Source organism: Muscardinus avellanarius, assembly GCF_963383645.1.
Source record: "Muscardinus avellanarius genome assembly, chromosome: 11".
In the NCBI taxonomy this organism is placed as follows: domain Eukaryota; kingdom Metazoa; phylum Chordata; class Mammalia; order Rodentia; family Gliridae; genus Muscardinus; species Muscardinus avellanarius.
The window spans coordinates 26115876-26134619 of NC_137797.1; the positions used below are offsets into that span (position 1 = coordinate 26115876).

The 18744-nt window shown below is 36.8% G+C and overlaps 1 protein-coding gene across 1 annotated transcript in view; it reads right to left on the bottom strand.

Annotated features, from left to right (window-relative positions):
- Window positions 1–18744, bottom strand: part of CFAP54 (cilia and flagella associated protein 54) — a gene marked incomplete at both ends in the record, with an annotated part of 316371 nt that overhangs the window by 239584 nt on the left and 58043 nt on the right. Inside the window, 5 exon segments of the mRNA XM_080704815.1 lie at window positions 3011–3187; window positions 15360–15481; window positions 15748–15834; window positions 17748–17910; window positions 18361–18489. Of these exon segments, the coding sequence (XP_080560941.1) occupies window positions 3011–3187; window positions 15360–15481; window positions 15748–15834; window positions 17748–17910; window positions 18361–18489 (678 nt within the window).

An 18744-nucleotide genomic window follows, 5' to 3' on the forward strand; every position in this document is an offset into this window, starting at 1 on the left:
TTTAAAATTAGAGATGAACCAAACGCAAAATGCGAACCAGAAAGAAACAACCAAACTTAGGATAATGGAGACACATGATAGGAATGAATGGTGTCGTCACTATAGGGGAACCATGAGGGAATTGACACCTAAGTGGGTGGTATGATGAAAGGGCTATACTGTTGGAGCTCCTGAGTCATGACTCCGGTAGGCCCTTTTACCCAGAGGTAAGGCCCAGACTACAGGAGAAGCCAGCAAGCAGGGGTAATGTAAGTGTCTCTAGGAAGAGCGTACCCTTTATACTTTATGCCTACTGCTCCTCCTTCCTGAAATCCTGCCGGGGCCTCATCTACACAAGTGGGTTTCTCAGCATTATGTACCAGAGTCACTTTTTTAAAAATACATATATATATACAGTTTGCACAAAATCAGCCATTTTCTTAAAGATGCCTAAGCCTACCTAGCCTCAGTGAATTAGGATTTATCATACAAGTGTCTGACCCTTTGTGTTTCCAAAGAAAATTTCTTAAGTAATCGTGATATGTGAAACCAATTTAAAAGACTAGTCAGAGGCAGGAGAACCCTAAGGACAGAGAGAACACTCAAGAAAACTGAAAGCCAAAGGCTGGCAGCAAGAAATCAGATGAATCTCAGGGAAAAAAAAAAATGGAATAAACTTCCCTTCATTTCCCATGCAAGAAGAATAGCAGTTTTCATAAGGTTTTTTAAAAAAGGCAGAAAGATTATGTTATATGACTTAGGTTGTCATTATTCTAACTTATACCATATAAACCAGGATTTGGAGAGTAAAATTCGCTCTAAAAAGAATTTTTAGGAGCAGATTTTATATCTTATTTTGTTCCATTGATGAAAGCATCTTCGTTTGTATAACTCTTAAGAAGCAGTGTATAATTAGAATCTACATAAAAATGGAGACATCATGAACAAATCACTAACTTTGGAAGTAAGATTTCATAAATAATGTAAAGACTATTAGCATCTTCACTGTAAAAAGAACAGATTTGATGAACGAATACCTTAACAAGAGGTTTAGATAAGACAAAAGATGGCTGAACGTGCAAACCAGAGAACTTAGTTAAGACCATGGCACCATCTAGTGCTGATGAGTAGGAAACTGGGTGGTTTTTCCGAAAACTCTCCTAACTCTATGCTTTACATCAGCTTCATTTAATGTGCCAATTGGCAAGGACTAAAACTGGAAGACAAATGTGGGACTCTTGTATCTTCCTACTTCTGAGCATTATAAAATAAAATAAAATAATCACTACACTGGAATATATAAAGAATATTTTTGTTAGGTAAACCAAAACAACAACTTAGTAAACCATCCATTCTTCATTCTGTATTAATTTTTCAAAATCAGTAAAATCTTATTCTTACACAGATTACAAAAATTCCAAAATTGAACTTTAAAACTGCAAGCATTAAGCCAGGCATGGTGGCACATAGCTGTAGTCCCGCTACTTGGAAAGCTGAGGCAGGATGATCGCAGATTCAAAGCCAGTCTCAGCAACTTAGACCCTTGGCAACTTTGTGAGATTCTTTTTCAAAACAAAAAATAAAATTGGGCTGGAGTTGTATATTTCAGAAGTAGAATGTCTCTAGATTCAATCTCCAGTATAAAAAAAAAACCTGCTAGTAGTAGATATAAGCTTCATTAGAGCACATATTGTTATAAGATGAATGTTCCTTCTATTCCTATAATTTAAAAATATTATAATGGTGATATTATTTCTACTGATGTCCATCTCCAATTAATCTGATGTCCCTCAGAGAATGGAGCAGTACTTCATTAATCTTTAATTTTATACTTCAATTAAATCACACAGAAGAACTTGAAAGATTATATAGACATTCAACAGATGCTCCTTAGACAGCACTTACCACGAACATCACAAAATAATGCAATCACAGTCTATATCTCCACTAGTTGGCTTGGTAAACTTTACTACATAAGTTGTTTAACACAAAAAGTGGAGAGACATCAGGTAGTATACAAAGAATGCTATATACAATATCTAATTTTATTTACCAGTAAGTACACTTTACAAATGGGGGGAAAAAAACTCAGAAAACATATTTCACCTTCCCAAAGTCATTCTGTTAGTAAGAAGTGGAGCTAGAATTTTAAACCTAAATGTGCTTGACTTCAAAGTCCTTGCATGCAAAACATGCTAAAAAGAATCAAAAATAAAATTATATCTTTGTTTACAACATCAAAGAGCATGTTGTTGATCATCCAAAAGAGAAAAGTACAATATTTAAAATAGAAATCAGATGGAAACAAACTCTTGTTAAGACAACTTAAGTTTCAAGGTTAGTCAGATTTAGGACAAGTTCCGAGGCCTCAGGGATGGGAGAAAAGGCTCTTCCTAACAAATACACAAGGATTTACAGTTTCAGATACGGTTGGATTGTCTTTTGTTTGCATTTAAAGTTCAGAAGAACTTTGGGCACAATCTCTAGATCCACCACATCCAAATTTCCACACCCTGCGGCCTCATCTCCATCGCTGGCTCTCAGAGTTAACTTCTCCCCTCTTTAAATGTCTGATTTCACTTCAAATGAGGCCTCCATCTCGAGCATACTAGGATGTCAGTGCACAACCGTGTCTTGGTGACAAAGATACCAAGAGAGAACTTATCTCTTGTTTCTACTTAGCATATGTTCAGGTACAGCATGGCTCTACAGGACGTATATTCCTCAAGAGGCATATGCATATATGCCATATATATGTATATATAGTGTATACATATCAATGACTTTTCAGAATTAGAAAATGACTGCTAAATAAGGCTAAATATGATCGCCAATAGCATAAATGAAGTGGGGGATGTCGTAAACAAGCTATAGATAAATTAGAATATTAATCTGATGTTCAATACTTATAAAGACTATTCATATACTGATAAGACTATTTATGTCCTAAAAGCAATAAAGGTATGAATCGTTACAGTCATAAGAGTATCTATGTGTCTGCATGAGGCAAAGATCATAACGGGCACCATACCTTAACATCTGAAATAAATGGAGTAGGTTTGAGTGTCACAGAACAGTGCGTTCGGGAAAGCAGGATTGGAGGAGGGGGGATTCGGCTCTTCTTTTTTTTTAAGCTCTCCAAGCATTTTTGAAATGAATATAGAGCATTTTGTTCTGCTTCGACCTTCTCAATTAAAGAATATGCTTCCTATAATGAAGTGTGGAAATAGAAAAATACATTTTAAGAGCTTGAACCTCTATATTTGCAGAATTCTGGTTATGTTAAACAACATACCTTTCTATATGTAGATAGTCAAGCCATATAAACATACATATATGAGTTATTGTGCAGAATTAGAAAAAGGCTATTAAATATGACCTAAGTATGACCACCGATAGCATCTTTATACATCTAAGTATATTATTGAGACATTTTATTTTTAAATCAAACTCCCTGAATATCTACCATAATATTTCATTATCCTTTAGAAATTCTTAACACACTCATCTGTATTTGTAATGATGAACCATATACCTATCCTTCACACAGCTTGAGCTGAGACTCTCAAGTAATGAAACTATTAGCATATATGGTTTGTGAAGTGAAGACTAAGAGCTTCTTAGTACTTAAAAGGTAAAATAAAAAAGAGAAGAATACTTATTCTGTAAACCTGAAAGAATAGCCATAGCATTTTTAAAATGTTATACAAAGAGACAGTATATAAAACAGAAGAGAACATAAAAATCAAATCTAAGTAAAATTTCAAAAGTAAATGCTAAATATATCAGCTGTGGTATGTAAATTTCTTAATAATACTTAGTACATTGGAACTGCTCAACTAATGGTAGTTAAAATAACTTATAATGAATAGTATATTAGTCTTGATTGTCCCAGATAAACTAACTCTACTAGTTTTAAATTTTCTACTAGTCTTTACTTTTCTGAGATATTTGAACATTTTAGTGTTGGTTCCTGATTTTTTAAAACTCAATCTAGGAAAGTTCTTTCTTTAGCATAATTTAAGAACATTTAGCTGGGCGTGGTGGTGCACACTTGTAATCCCAGCATTCAGGAGCCTGAGACCAGAGGGTAATGGCTCACGGACAGCCTCAGCTACTTAGCAAGGCCCTTTACAACAACTCAGTGAGACCCTGTTTCAAAAAAAATATAGAGCCGGGCGTGGTGGCGCACGCTTGTAATCCCCACGTTTGGGAGGCGGAGACAGGAGGATTGCACAGGTTCGAAGCCAGGCCGCGCTGGCTTAAGAGACCCTGTTTCCAAAAATTAAAAAAAAATAGGTCTGGGAATGTAGCCTGGAGGTAGAAAGGCTTCCAGGAACCCAAGTACCACCAAAAATAAAAAATAAAATAAAGAAAGGAAGGAAGGAAGGAAGGAAGGAAGGAAGGAAGGAAGGAAGGAAGGAAGAAAGATAAAATAGAAAGAAAAATAAAATAGGCTGAGGGTGTAGCTCAGAGGTAGAATGCCCCTGGGTTTCATCCCTATTACCGCAAAAAAATATAAAATAAAAATAAATAAAAGCATTTTAGCTAATTACCAAAATACTAAAAATGGACAAAATATAGCACTTCTAAGGCTAATAGTGAAGAACCGAAAGAAATATCAATAAAATCCTAGAGTCAGAATACCACGACTCCATTTTTATTATAGAATTTCTACCCAATTAGACAAGCACAAAAGAAGAGATCCCGAAAATGAGAAAGTGACAAGCCCACCAAATTCCAAACAGATTTCACTGTCCTACACAAACCTGTGCTGTTTCCCTTTCAGAAGTTCAAAGTTTCAGTTTGAAAATCTGGACCTCAAACCGGGCGTGGTGGCACATGCTTGTAATCCCATCATTTGGGCGGCTGAGAAAGGAGGATCGCAGTTCAAGGACAGCCTTAGCTACTTAGTGAGTCCCTCTGCAACTCAGTGAGACCTTGTTTCAAAATTTTAAAAAAATAGGGCTGGAGGTGTAGCTCAGAGGTAGAATGCCCCTGGTTCCATCCCCAGTACCAAAAAAAAAAAAAAGAAGGAAGGGAAGGGAAGGAAAGGGAAGAGAAGGGAGGGAGGGAGGGAGGGAGGGAGGGAGGGAGGGAGGGAGGGAGGAAGGAAGGAAGGAAGGAAGGAAGGAAGGAAGGAAGGAAGGAAGGAAGGAAAAAAAGAAAATCTGGAGATCAGGCTCAAAAGAGAGGATAAGAACTGTGATAAGATTTGGTTATGCCTCAAAGTGAGGTTCGAAGCTGTGCAAGTGCGCCAGCTCCCCACATGAGTGCAGATATAAAACTACACTCTCATACTTTTTTAAAAAACAACGAAGTGGCCGGGCATGGTGGCGCACGCTTGTAATCCCCGTGCTTGGGAGACGGAGACAGGAGGATCCCGCTGGTTCGGAGCCAGCCTTGCTGGTTTAAGAGACCCTGTTTCCAAATATAAAATAGGTCTGGGAGTGTAGCCCAGAGATAAAAGGGCTTCCAGGAACCCCAGTACCACCAAAAAAAAAAAAAACAACGAAGCTTGGCCTAAATTGATAGCCAGAATTAATTTCTCACTTTCACATTCTATTGGAAATGGTTGACATCAAGGTCTAAGATGATTAAAATATATCTGCAATGATAACTTTTTAAAATTCTACCTGTTTTTTTTCTTGTTCTGCCTTTGCAGGATATATTTCTGCATTTGTAGGTCAAGAATCTTAGCCATATGCTAAGATTCTTCTATGTTCTATGAGGGAAGAGACATCTTATAATGTAACTAAGTTTCTAGAGCCTACATGCCAAAGACTTTAGGGATTTAGACTCAAAGATGATGAGATAGATAGATAGATAGATAAAGTGTCCTGTATAGATGTGTATGTATATATTATAAATGGATATATGTAAATATATGTACACACACACACACACACACACACATATATATATATATATATATATATTTCACTCATTCAGCCAAACTGAGAAAAAATAATATAAAAAGTAGATGGGGGAAAAAAGATCAGGGCTAGATACTAAGGGATCCATGTCAGCAAAGACTGTGAGGAGCCAAGACATGAGGAGCCAGGTAGACCCAAAGGACGGCACAGAATGGGCAGAGGAGCTGTTCATCTCTATCTACCCTTTGCCACAGACAACAGAAAAGCTTTGGCTGCCTGAGAGGATAAATGTGCCTAGAAAAGGGCTCCCTGAAGGCCAAGCACAGATGAGAACCTTGGTGAGCAAGAGATCGGAGCCCAGTGGGTGAGCAGATTTCCCAAATGACTGTTGGACCTTTTGGGGAAAAAATTCCTATTTGGGCAGAAGGCAAATAAAAGCTTTGTTTTGCTTTGTTTTGTTTCTTTTTGTTGAAAATAGAAATTAAACCCAGGTGCATCCTACCTCTTAAGCTACACCCCAGCTCATTTTATTTATTTTATTTTATTTTGTGCTACTGGAGATGGAACCCAGGGCCTTCTACCTCCAAGCTACACCCCTAGCCCGATGTTTCATTCTTTATTACAAGCATATGCCACCATGCCTGGATACCCCCAGCCCTTTTTAATTTTTATTTTGAAATGGTTAAATTGCTGAAGCTGGCTTCAAGTACTAGGATTACAGGCATGTACCACAGCACTCATTACGGCTGTTAAATTTTGAACACTGTATCACTATGCCTTTTCTTGCATCACAAGCTGTAAAAACCAGGATACTTCAAGTTGCATGAAAACAGTAAAAATCAGCCCAAGGGAAAAAGTATGCAATATAAGAAAAAGAGACTTAAGACTTTGAAAATTTGGAGACATTTTCTTCTTCTATACTATGTTTGGAGCCTATGAAATAAATCAGCAGTACTAATTCACTGGCTCTGATATTAGTGCCGACTGCCTTTGACCCCATCTCAGGTGACCAGCCAACCATCCTGGGCTCCCCTCACGCAATTCCAAATTTTGGCTTGGTAGTTCTTGCTCCAGTGAACTAGCTGGACATAAGCATCTTCTGACTTGATTCTAGCATCTTCTCTCCCTATGTCTATGAGCCCAACTGAGAGCAAAACCTCTTGTTCTCTGCTGTAGAATATCACACAGATATTTCTCAAACTGGCTGTTGATCAGTACTGTCTACAGAGTTTATCTTAAAAAGTGTGTCACTTGCAGGAAATTTGATGGAATTAGAGAATATGCTGAGATAACCAGTTTCAAAAAGTCACATGTTGGATTTTTTTTTTCCTCATATGTGGAAGCTAGAGAGAAAATAGGAAACAAAGGGAATGTTAGATAATTGAGGGGACTGAGCAGTAGAATACTGGAGGAGCTTAAGAGAAGGAGCTGGGAAAAGGAAAAAAAAGAAGTTATTAAAGGAACAACTTAAATTATGCGATGCCCACACACAAGGGTATTGATACCAACCTCGTTATTATTTCCTTGAGACCTCGACCTGAAAAGCAGGTCGGGGTCTCAAGGAAAAGGCACCAAGACCTGTGCGCATGTTCATTTGGATGACTTTGAACCTCACTGTGAAGTATACTTACAATGCACTAATAAAAGTATAAAAAATGAAAGTGGCCCGTTTCCAGCCCAAAATAAAAATCTCCAGGAGCAGGGTTTGAACATCTATTATTAACAAATGCCAAGGAGACTTCTGAAGTATGGCGAGGACTGGGAACCACCAAAACAGATTAGTAAATCAACCTTTCTCTCAGTCTCTAATTTCTTCAACCTCTGGTCTTCTTGTCCTTCAATGGCTCCTCCAATACTTACTAGATAAAGTGCAAACTTCTCCATAGACCTTTTCATTCTGATCATGAACATACTGTCTAGCTTTCTCTATTTTTCCCCCTCTCTTGCACCAACCGTTTTATCTAACCCAATCTCTGAAACCATAAATTAAAAATAAATTCCACTCATTCCCTGAAAATGAAAAGCATATCATTTTCAGGGAATGAGTGGAATTTATATGCCCCTAAGTCTTTGCCCAGGCAATTTCCTCTTCCTGGAGGATCTAACATTAGCCCACTCAAGTATCAACTACAGTGATACTTTCAGCACTATGTATGTAGGTATTCCATTCTCTTCACATAATAATATCTTTTATTTCATCATATTGCACGATATGTTACCTGTGTATATGACTTCCACATCCTCTAAGTAACAAGTGTCTTGGTAGCGGAGACAAGGCTTTATCTTTAGAGTTCAACTGGTATTATGTTCTGAACTAAAATCATACTAAATTATGACAGAGGAGGATTCTCTTTACTATAAGACACTTAAATTAGCATGTTTGAAATGTTTTGATTTAATCTTGATCAATTTTAAATTTAGACCCTCAAATCAGATGCCATGGCCCATTTTGAAATGGGTTAGTGGAAGTACTAAAGTTTAATTGAAAGGTAATGAAAGAAAAACTTAAAACAAAATCCTTGGGTTTTGATAAACCAGGTTAATCTATAATAGAACTCAAGGCAAACCCTGATACTCATTAAAAATTAGAATCCAAACTGAGCCAAATCATTGAGCTGCTAGTAATAGTTTGTTTATGAGAAGTGATTGGAGATTTTATAAAAGGATTCTTCAACTAAAAAGAGCAAATAACATCTGAGGGGAAAAATTTCAAAAAAATTCTCATGAAACCAGCTGTACTTAGTTTTGAGAAAATATCATCAATAAGGACATGAATGTTGTCAAGAAAAACAATGTTTTAGAACACCAAAGTATGACAATTGCAAAATCTAGCCAACCATTCCCTAATCATGGATCAAGAAGAAGCGGGTTTTCCTGGTGTATCATATTATGAAAAATAATGTAACCTCACTTTTTCCTCTAGTTTGGGAAGAAATGATCCTTCATGTATCACAAGGAAGGGCTTGAAAGAAGAAATGATACTTTACCTATCACAGGGAAAGGCTCAGCCAGGGAACCTCAGTGGGAAGGAACTGCTACACCAACTCACAAGAGAAAGAAGTTCTGAGTGGTCTTTCAAGGATGGTTCATGCTACAAATGTGCCACAAAACAACTGAAGTTCAAAATTCTTTTGTCTGAATATAAATTCTTATTAGAGAAAATGAGACCTGCCTCTCTTCAGAATTTACCCAATGCTTATGAAGCCAAGTTGATGTTAAATATATTTGACAGAAGCTTGACACCTACAGAGCAGAAAAACACTAATAGAAAGATGTAATGTGATCTTGAGGGCATGATTAAGACACATGTAAACAACTACCACAAGACTGGAATGATAAAGTGCCACATTTATTATTTCTCTAACAGACCTCCCGGAGGTGCTGTCTGGGTTCTCAGCAAGATGGTGTGGATTGCAGAAGATGAAGAATAGATTAAGTCATATCCAAGAACCTTGGGAAGAAATATTGCTGAGATTAAAATATACGATCATGAAAGAAATCTAAGAGAAAACATAGAAAGAAACATATAGTCTTATTAAGAGAAATATATGTAAATTAGCAACAGGAAATTGTTCACATAGAATGTTCCAGAATGCTTGAAGTGGAAGTATGACGATGATAAGCAGGAGGATTCACACTTATTGACTGCTTATTCTGTACCAAAAGCTAAGCATTTTATATGCATTGTTTCACTGAATCTTCCCAAGAACCCCAATTTTATAGATAACAAAACTTGAGAGCATAGATAATTCAACTTAGAATATACAGGTAATCATCAACAGAACCAGAACTCTAATCCCAGTCCCTTATACTCCTAAGCATCCTGCTATCTTGTCTTAATACCAAGCTAGATTAAATGAAACATGGAAAGATAACCTAAAATTTTCCATGCAGCACCTTTAAAATACTTGTGATGAAGCCGGGCGTGGTGGCGCACGCTTGTAATCCCCGCGCTTGGGAGGCTGAGACAGGAGGATCGCACAGGTTCGAAGCCAGCCTCAGCTACTTAGTGAGGCTCTCAGCAACTTAGTGAGACCCTGTTTCCAAATAAAATATAAAATAGGTCTGGGAGTATAGCCCAGAGGTAGAAAGCCTCTGGGTTCCACCCCCAGTACCACACACACAAAAAAAAAATACTTGTGATGGAAAAGACAAAACCCAAATGTGTAAGCATGCTAAATCTTCTGTCAGTAGTTTAAACCTAGGGGTCCAAACATGGCCCCACAGAAGGGGGCTGAGAATAAGGAAGGCATGGCTGTTTCATAAGGAAGACTCCCACATGCAACAATGAAAAAGAGCTGGGAAGACCTCTGCCGGGGTGGATATAGAGATATTCTTCTCCTCACTCCCCAACAAAAAGCAAATAAGATTGATTTGACTGAAATGCTACAAAATAAGAAAAATAATTAGCTCCAATTACTACTAGCATAGTTAATAGAGTGGTATTTAGGAGACATCACGATGTAATTTCAAGAAATATTCAATACTGGAGGGTTTTGGGGTTTTTTTTGTTTTGTTTTGGTTTGGTTTTTTTGCTTGTTTTGTGTGGTGTGGTACTTGAGATGGAACCCAGGGGTATTCTATTTCTAATCGACACCCACAGCCCTATTTATTCTTTTATTTTTAAACAGGATCTCACTAAGTTGCTGAAGCTGGTCACGAACCTACAATCTTTCTGTCTCGGTCTCCTAAATTACTTGGATCACAAGCATGTGCCACCATGCCCAGCAGTCCTGGAGTTTTTAGAACATCTAGTAGCTCTGAGTTTCATCATTACTTCTGGTTCTAAAATAGAACTATTCAATTATATTTTGTATCAACTATAAAAATAATCTGCTAAACCATAACGTTTCTTTGCTTAGAGTTGAGGTACTATTAACAGAACTTGAAATTGTTAAAATCATCTCAACTGCAGATTTATTTAGGTTCCAACAAATATTTTTAGGAGAAAACCAAGTGCAAATATGAGGATTTTTTGTTTTGTTTTTGTTTTTTGTTTTTGTTTGTTGTTGTTGTTGTTGTTGTTTGTATGTAACAGAAACAAGTAGAAAATCAGGTCTGGCCCAAGCAGCCCCAAAGGGGTAGGGAGTCTACGAAACATGGTTATCATAATATGACCAGGACACAGGCATCTAAGTGAATCGACTGCCAAACTTTCATTCCCTAACAAAGACAAATAAGCTTCTTACCCTTGACAATCCTTTTTATTGGGATGTACAGACTAACATTTGAGTTTTTACTCCTCTACAAAAGATTCAGATTCTAAGAAGGAAGCAATCCAATGGCCTCTAGGCATCACTGGTCTTCCTCTTGAGGAATGGTCCCTCCCGATCATATCAAGTGGGAAAGAAGAAATTCCTCAGAGGGTGGTGTTTGGAAGGGGAAGTGAATGTTGTACAGAAAACAATAGTAGAGAATGCTACCCTGGAAACCATTGGTGCTTAGAGTGAGGGATATTTCTGCTTTCCAATGAGAAATTTCTTCTGCAAAGATGCTAAATGTTCAGCAGGTGAACCTTAAGTGGATTAAGTACAATGACATAAGCCACAGCATAGCTGTTCTTTGTGTGTGTGTGGGGGGGGGGGTACTGGGGATGGAACCCAGGGAAATTCTACCTCTGAACTACACCCCCAGACCTATTTTTAATTTTTTTTATTTTGAAACAGGGTCTCACTGAGTTGCAAAGGGCCTCACTAAGTAACTGAGGCTGTCCTTGAACCACGATCCTCCTGTCTCAACCTCCCATATTCTGAGATTACCAACATGTGCCATCACGCCTGGCAAATCATGGCTGCTCTTTTTTTACCAGAAGTAGAAGATCACGGACATCCAGTACTGGTTCTAGGCGTAGTCCTTTAAAGTAAACAGATGATGTAATATGAAAAAGGCCCCCCAAAAAAATGGACTTCCAGAGATCAAATAACCAAGACGGGGAAATAAGAAAATAAATCCCCAAATCTAGAAAAAGAAAATCATATTATTTGGGAGGACAGCAAGTTATTACCAAAGGTTTCTCCATTGTTCACAACAAGTTGGTTCACTTTTAATTGATCTGGAATAAACTAGGCACCTGATGAGTTTATCCGGATCCACAAGGGTGGAAAACTTTTGAAGAACTAAAATGGGATATGAATTATTCAAGAGTTCGGAAGAGACCCAAGGCTTTTCATACCTTTTTATGGCATCAAGCGACATATGAATTACTGATTTGGGGACAACTTTATTACAAGATCATGATAATGTAAAACATTCTGTAACTATGCCCCGGCAGAAAACGACTGCCACGGGAAAGAAGTTTATTTGTCTTTTTTAAGGAAAGAAAGTTTCGCAATTATTTGAGCCATAACATCATTGTTTAGGAGAGCACCCTGAGGACAGATCATTAAGCCTTAACACTTGGATAAAAACTACCACTGTGGAGCAGAGGTGGCTGTAGAAGATTATAGGACTTCAAAACAAATATTCACCACGTTCCCACGTGGTGAAATTCCTTGTGGAGGAGCCCTTACAAAAAGCAGAACTTCTGAATGCATCTCATCAATCTATCCTAATAGAATTTGGAATGCTCATGATTTTTCTTAAGTTAAAATAGTTTCATTTAAGAAACAGAAGACAGAGGACTGGAAACGAGACTTGCCGTGCTCCTCAGCCTCAGGGGGAGGAGGTAGAGTTGTAATAGTAGAAGGGGCATATTATGGCAACAAAAAGACTGACTCATAATAAAACAAAGGAGAAAACTCGAGAAGTTTTACTCTCATCAGGTTCCAAGGGCCCACAAGACTAGGCCTTAGAGCAACGTTTTTTAAAAGAAATTTTAAAAATTTAGAAATTTGCGGGTTTGGGGACGGAACCCCAAAGAGGCATTTGACCTTCGAGCTACTCCCCCTGCCCAATTTTTTATTCTTTATTTTGAAACCGGGTCTCACTGAGTTGCAGAGGGCCTCACTAAGTAGATGAGGCTGTCTGCGAACTGCGATCCTCCAATCTCAGCCTCCCAAATGCTGGGATTACAAGCACACGCCACCACGCCCGGCTCTCTATTTTATTTGGAAACAGGGTCTCACTAAGTTGCCAAGAGCCTCACTAAGAAGCTGAGGTTGGCTTTGAACCTGTGCGATCCTCCTGTCTCAGCCTCCCAAGCGCCGGGATTACAAGCGTGCGCCACCACACCTGGCTTCTGCTTCCTATTCTTTGCCCTCTTCTTTCTCCGGCTACTCAGTGTTCTTTCACTCTTCAACTTTAGCCTAACACTGTGTGTCTTTCAATGTGACCTTTCATGTCATCCATCTTTTAGGATTCAATGCCACACAGCTCCCCTGGTCCTTATACATTCTCCACTGCTGAGTTGGAGACCCCCCCTGCTGAATTCTTCTGGCACCTATGAAACTGAACCATGATTGCTGATTTCCTTGTCTACACTGGCACAGACTGTATTTATCTATGAATAAATGCAAGGACCACAAAAGAAGGGGAACTACAAAGAGGAGATTAATCCGTTTTTGTTGAATAAGTAGAGGATTTTTTTGTTTTTATCCACTGTACTTAGTATACTACCTCACATCTAGTAACTTTCAATAAATATTTGCTAAATAGATCACAGGCGCCCAAAATTATGGATGTATAAATTAATGGACAGATGACCAAGAAATAGTACATATGAGAAACCTTAAATTCTAATATTCTACTTAGCAACTTCAAACACCTGTCTTTCTGACTCTCTCAGACTCTCATTTTCTGGTCTCTGATTTGTTCTTATAGAGATGTCCAGCTGCTCGATATTTCATAAAGTATTCAACCATCTTGATGGCATTATTTTCTTCCTTATTAGATCTACACTCGTTTTTTCATACCATGAACACTTAAACCATACATCCATTAAAACAAAAAATCCTGCACTAATCATCGCTGTCACAAATAGTCTGCTGTTGTTGCTGCTAAGAATACCACATTAAGATAGCATTATACCACTGTGAAAACAAGCCCTCTAAAAATTCATGGTCTCCATGCTCAGCTTACACTTGATGTTGCTGACTCATCCTTTTACTTGGAGTTAGCGCATCTATTCTTCCCCCGTTTCAAATCACTGACCCCATTCCAACTGTCACCCCACCACTGCTGGAAAGAAGCCTTGTCTCCTACTTTACCGAACTATGGAAGTAAGAAGGCAGCAACTCTACTCCCTGCCTCCACGCCAACAAACTTTTTATGTCTATACCTGTCACTTGTCCCTTCGGTTCTGTATGAGGTACCTAGCCTACAGCCCACCCTCCACTGAAGACGATCCCTTTATCTGTGCTGTCCATCTCATCCTCTTCCCTCTTCTATAGGACTCTACTCTGTGTTCATCTCTCTCTCTTTTATCTTCATTTTTCTCTGTCCTGGCTCTTCATCCTTAGCATACTAATACACTGAATTTTCCCTCTGTACTCTATAGCCTCCTCCTTTTAGCACTGAATGACTTTTTGCCATCTCTTATCAGCCAAGTTACTTGTAGCAGTATTCTCTGTCCTTGCATGTCATTCACCCTGCCATTACTAAATTTGGGGTCTGGAATGAATCCCAAAGGTCCATGTGCTCGATGTAGCTTGGTCCCCAGTCTATGGTGCTATTGGAAGGTGATGGGACCTTGAGTGGGGGCATGTCCTTGGAGGGACTATTGTTACCCTGAACTCTCCTCTTTCTTGGCTTTTGCTTCCCAGATATCATGAGGTAAATAGGTTTTCTCTTTCATGCTATACTGCCTCACCACAGCCTAAAAGCAATGGGACTAAGTGACCATGGACTAAACTGCTGAAACCATGAGCCAAGATAAACCTTTCCTCCTTTTAAAGTGTTTATCTCAGGCATTTTGTCATGGCAAAAGAAAGCTTACTAACAGAGCCAATGCAATCAGACTTCTATAGGTCACACATATAGACAAAAATAAAGAAGATCTCAAAACTTGAAATGTGATTGTCATCAAGAAATTAAACTAAAATCAACATATAATGAATCAACAAAAAGACAGAACAATTCCCAGGCCAGATCGAAACCCAATTAAAGGTATCAATAGGTATCAACAAGGACCAGGGCTATAGCTCAATGGTAGTAAATATGTTTAATATGCATAAGGCCCAGGGTTCTGTTCCTCAATCAAGGGAGAAAAGAGATATCAACAAGGAACAAGGGGATTGGTCCATGAATTATCAGTGTCCATCTGAGAGAAGTTACTTTAACCAATGTTTTAGATATTTTAACTCCAAAGTAAAATACATAGTATCATCCCAACTCTAAAATTTCTCCCACTGCAACTCTTTCTGATATTATTTGGCTTCACATGGAGATGCCTACAGAGAGAGAATCTCTCATTTCCAGAACATTCAGCAGACTGGACTACACATGGAGAAGCTGAAAGCTCATAATCAAATGTAAGAGCAACACATTATTTTTAATAAAGAGAAATAAATCATTCATTTTGACCTAAATTGTTTTTCAGGACTAAGAGAGGAGATGAAATAGTGTTACCATCAAAAAGTTCCGTGAAGATGTAGAGGTTGCATCTTTCTCAAATATTGAAAGAGCTTTCTGCATTAAGTAAATTGCTTTGGATAATTTATTCTTCCTTATTTTATTCATGACACTTAATTCTGCAAAAGCAAACAAATATTTTACCAAAAGGGCAACATAAGATTATCAGTCAAGTTTTTTGGGAAATACAGGTTATCCTAATCTTTTTTTTTTTAGATTTTCCTTTTTTATTTTTTAAACAATTTTTATTGAACATAAATAGTATACATTTAAACTATATTTGGTGCCCTCTCCCCGCCGCCCCCGTTTTCCCTTCCCCCCTCCCACCAATGGTTGTCCAGGTTAACCATGTCATATTCATAATTTTACACATATTCAGATTTACCTGTAAAACAATCATCACTTCCAGATTGTTTTAACTTTTCCGAACCTTTGGTAGAAACATTTTTGTTAACAGTTGGAGTCTGCAAAACTGAAGAAAACCATCATTAATTTCAATTGAGTTTTTATCTAAAACAAAAAAATGTTTTTTAAACATTATGAATAACTATTTATAAAATTGTTTCCTTTATCATATGTCATCTCTTTTGCATTAACAGATAAAAATTCAAATAACTTTTCCATGATGCAGCTTTACTGTCAAATCCTCTTTAATTTGCCACCGTATAACTCCGGACATAGAATTTTCAAATTACAAAACTATTTCATTTTCTATTTCATCTTAAATGAAATCATCTGGAATATGAATTTTTGCTCACTCTTCTTTTTCATAAAGCATAAATGGCAAGACCTACTACCAATCCATTATCAAAACTACCCTCAGCCCTTTCTAGATAAACTGTTTTATTATGGTCCCTCCAAAAGCTCTGAGTATCCCTGTAAAAACCAAAGCCTCACTCAAGATCTTTCAACTAAAGCACAATCAATTGCCAGTTATTAATCCTGGTATAAAATTGAGACTGGCCATCATGGTGGTCCAGAAAAGGAAGGAGACTGGATGAGGGAGAAAAAGATGAAGCTATGCTGTCACCGAGAGATCAACACTGTAGCATGGGTTCTTTATTTTCAGATCTGTTCCTCAAGATACCTGACAAGATTTTGTTTGATCCTTGGAAGATAATTAAGGTTGACTGCAGTTAACCTTACAGTAAATCTCTTTTTATTGAGTTTTAATTATTTGTACCAATACACATGAGTCACCATGGGATGGTGATTGATTGATGAAAAAAAGACAAAGACAGCCTTAAAGATATAAAATGTCTTTAGTGATCAAGGGTACAGAAACTTCTCTGGATGGAGATAGCAATGCAAAGCAGAAAATAATGTATCATTCTTCAGGATCTAGAGTATTGTAAATGCTACTTAAGCTCTTTTGATTATAATCACTGGAGATAAAAAGGATGAGATTTCAAGAAAACTTAGTATTTCATACTATGATCATCAATAAGCAACCACTGTAAAGTTCTTGAATAAGATTGACCAAAAGAGTATTAAGGGAATATTAGTCTGATCACAACACACTTAAGTAAAAAAATATATATATAATCTGTGATAGGGTGGTAGCTCAATAAATCAAAAGAAAAATTAAGGAGACCAAGAGATATTGTAAAGAAATAAGGAGTAATTCCATTTAAAACTGGACTCAAATCTACTATCGATATCTTTTAGTGGTTTCTGATAAAAATTCAATTGGTTTTCAAAAACTTGGACAAAAATTACAGAATAAACTACTTAGTAGTAGCTCCTACTCCTAAATAAATAAGTCCCTACTACACCACTAAAGATAATGCAGCTACTAAGTGAGAATCATGGGCTAGTTTCTTAAAAGAAACCTGACATGATAATCCTACTCAAATTTGGAAATACATTCCTGAAACAAATTTTTCAGCCCAAAGAATATCAAGTCAATTATTCAAAGTAACCTCATTATTTATGTATTATAAAAGCTCGTATCAAGTTTTCAATTTATTTACGATGACATAGAGATATTTAATTATTACTTGTGTCCCTTAATATCTAGCAGTTCACATGGGGAACAATTTTTGAAACCATATAAATGTTTAAAATAAAATATAAAAGATGAAAACATAAAAAAAAGGAAAAAAGAGATCCTGGAAGGCACTAAATAAATGTTTGCTTGATTGAACTGATGAAATGCCAATCACTGACTATTCTCAACCAAGCATAATTATGCTTATGTAGAAGTTTTCTAACTGGTTTGATATGCAAAGTATAAAAAGAATATACCTATATTAATCAGAAATAAGAAGAAGAAAATATATCTTAAAAAAGTCAAGAAGAACATATTTACAAGTTAAATTGCTTCTGTGCTTAAACTTGGCTTAAAATTGATTCAGTATAGTTACTTGCTTTGATGACTAGTACCTTGCAATTGGTCCAGAAGCACAATGGCTATCCGGTGGTGAGCGCGAATTAGTTCAAGATGTAAATCCATCATGAAACTATTTGCTGTGATTGGTTTGTCACTTTCTCCATCTATCTCATGGGACTTTGGTTCGGTAGAGTTGAAGTAAAAATTAAAAATAAACTAGAGTTATCAAAACACACTAGGAATACTTGTATCCTGTTATCATTAAAGTTATCTTCTTGCTTATAGGCATTAAATTCTGCTCACTTCTTAACCCTTTATAATTGACCTATATGTCAATGCATGTGTTTGTAGAATTATTAGTTATTAGAATTATTTAATAATTACTAGATTATATTGACAGTTGTTAATAATTATTAGAATTGTTAGAAATGAATATTATTGGTGTTATTATTATGCTGGTATTGTTATTATTATGCTAATAATTGGCAAATAATCACTGGCAAATTCAAAGATTACTTACTCTCCACGATTTCTTCTGGGAAGAGAGTAAATACATTTCTGTCTTATGAGAAAAAGTTACCACATGGTTTACCTATCTAACTTGCAATGCCAGCTCTCTTCCTAGTTAAGTGAAACTTCAATCTATGTAAGATTTTCCATTCTTACCTTGACATAGCAGTGGTCAATTACTGATGATCCATTTGGCAAAGTAGTTAACACATAATTTAAATTCATCCCATGAATTGTTTTATTTAGAAGTTCATAAGCAAAAAACAACTGTTCCACAGGCTCTTTCTAAAGTAATTTTAGAAACAAAAAATGAAGAAAAACTGAGAGAAATTTAATATGCAAAATTTCCAAATTCCTTTCAACAATAATTCAAAACCAAATAACACAAACCTAGTCTATCCAGCATCAATAATGCTGTGTGTCTTATTCAATGTGTTTATCTTTGACTAAATGTCAAGTACTAACAATGAAAAATAATAAATACATTTTATCATATTTACAAATATGAATTAACTTTTCAAAAGCATGTACATAACATCC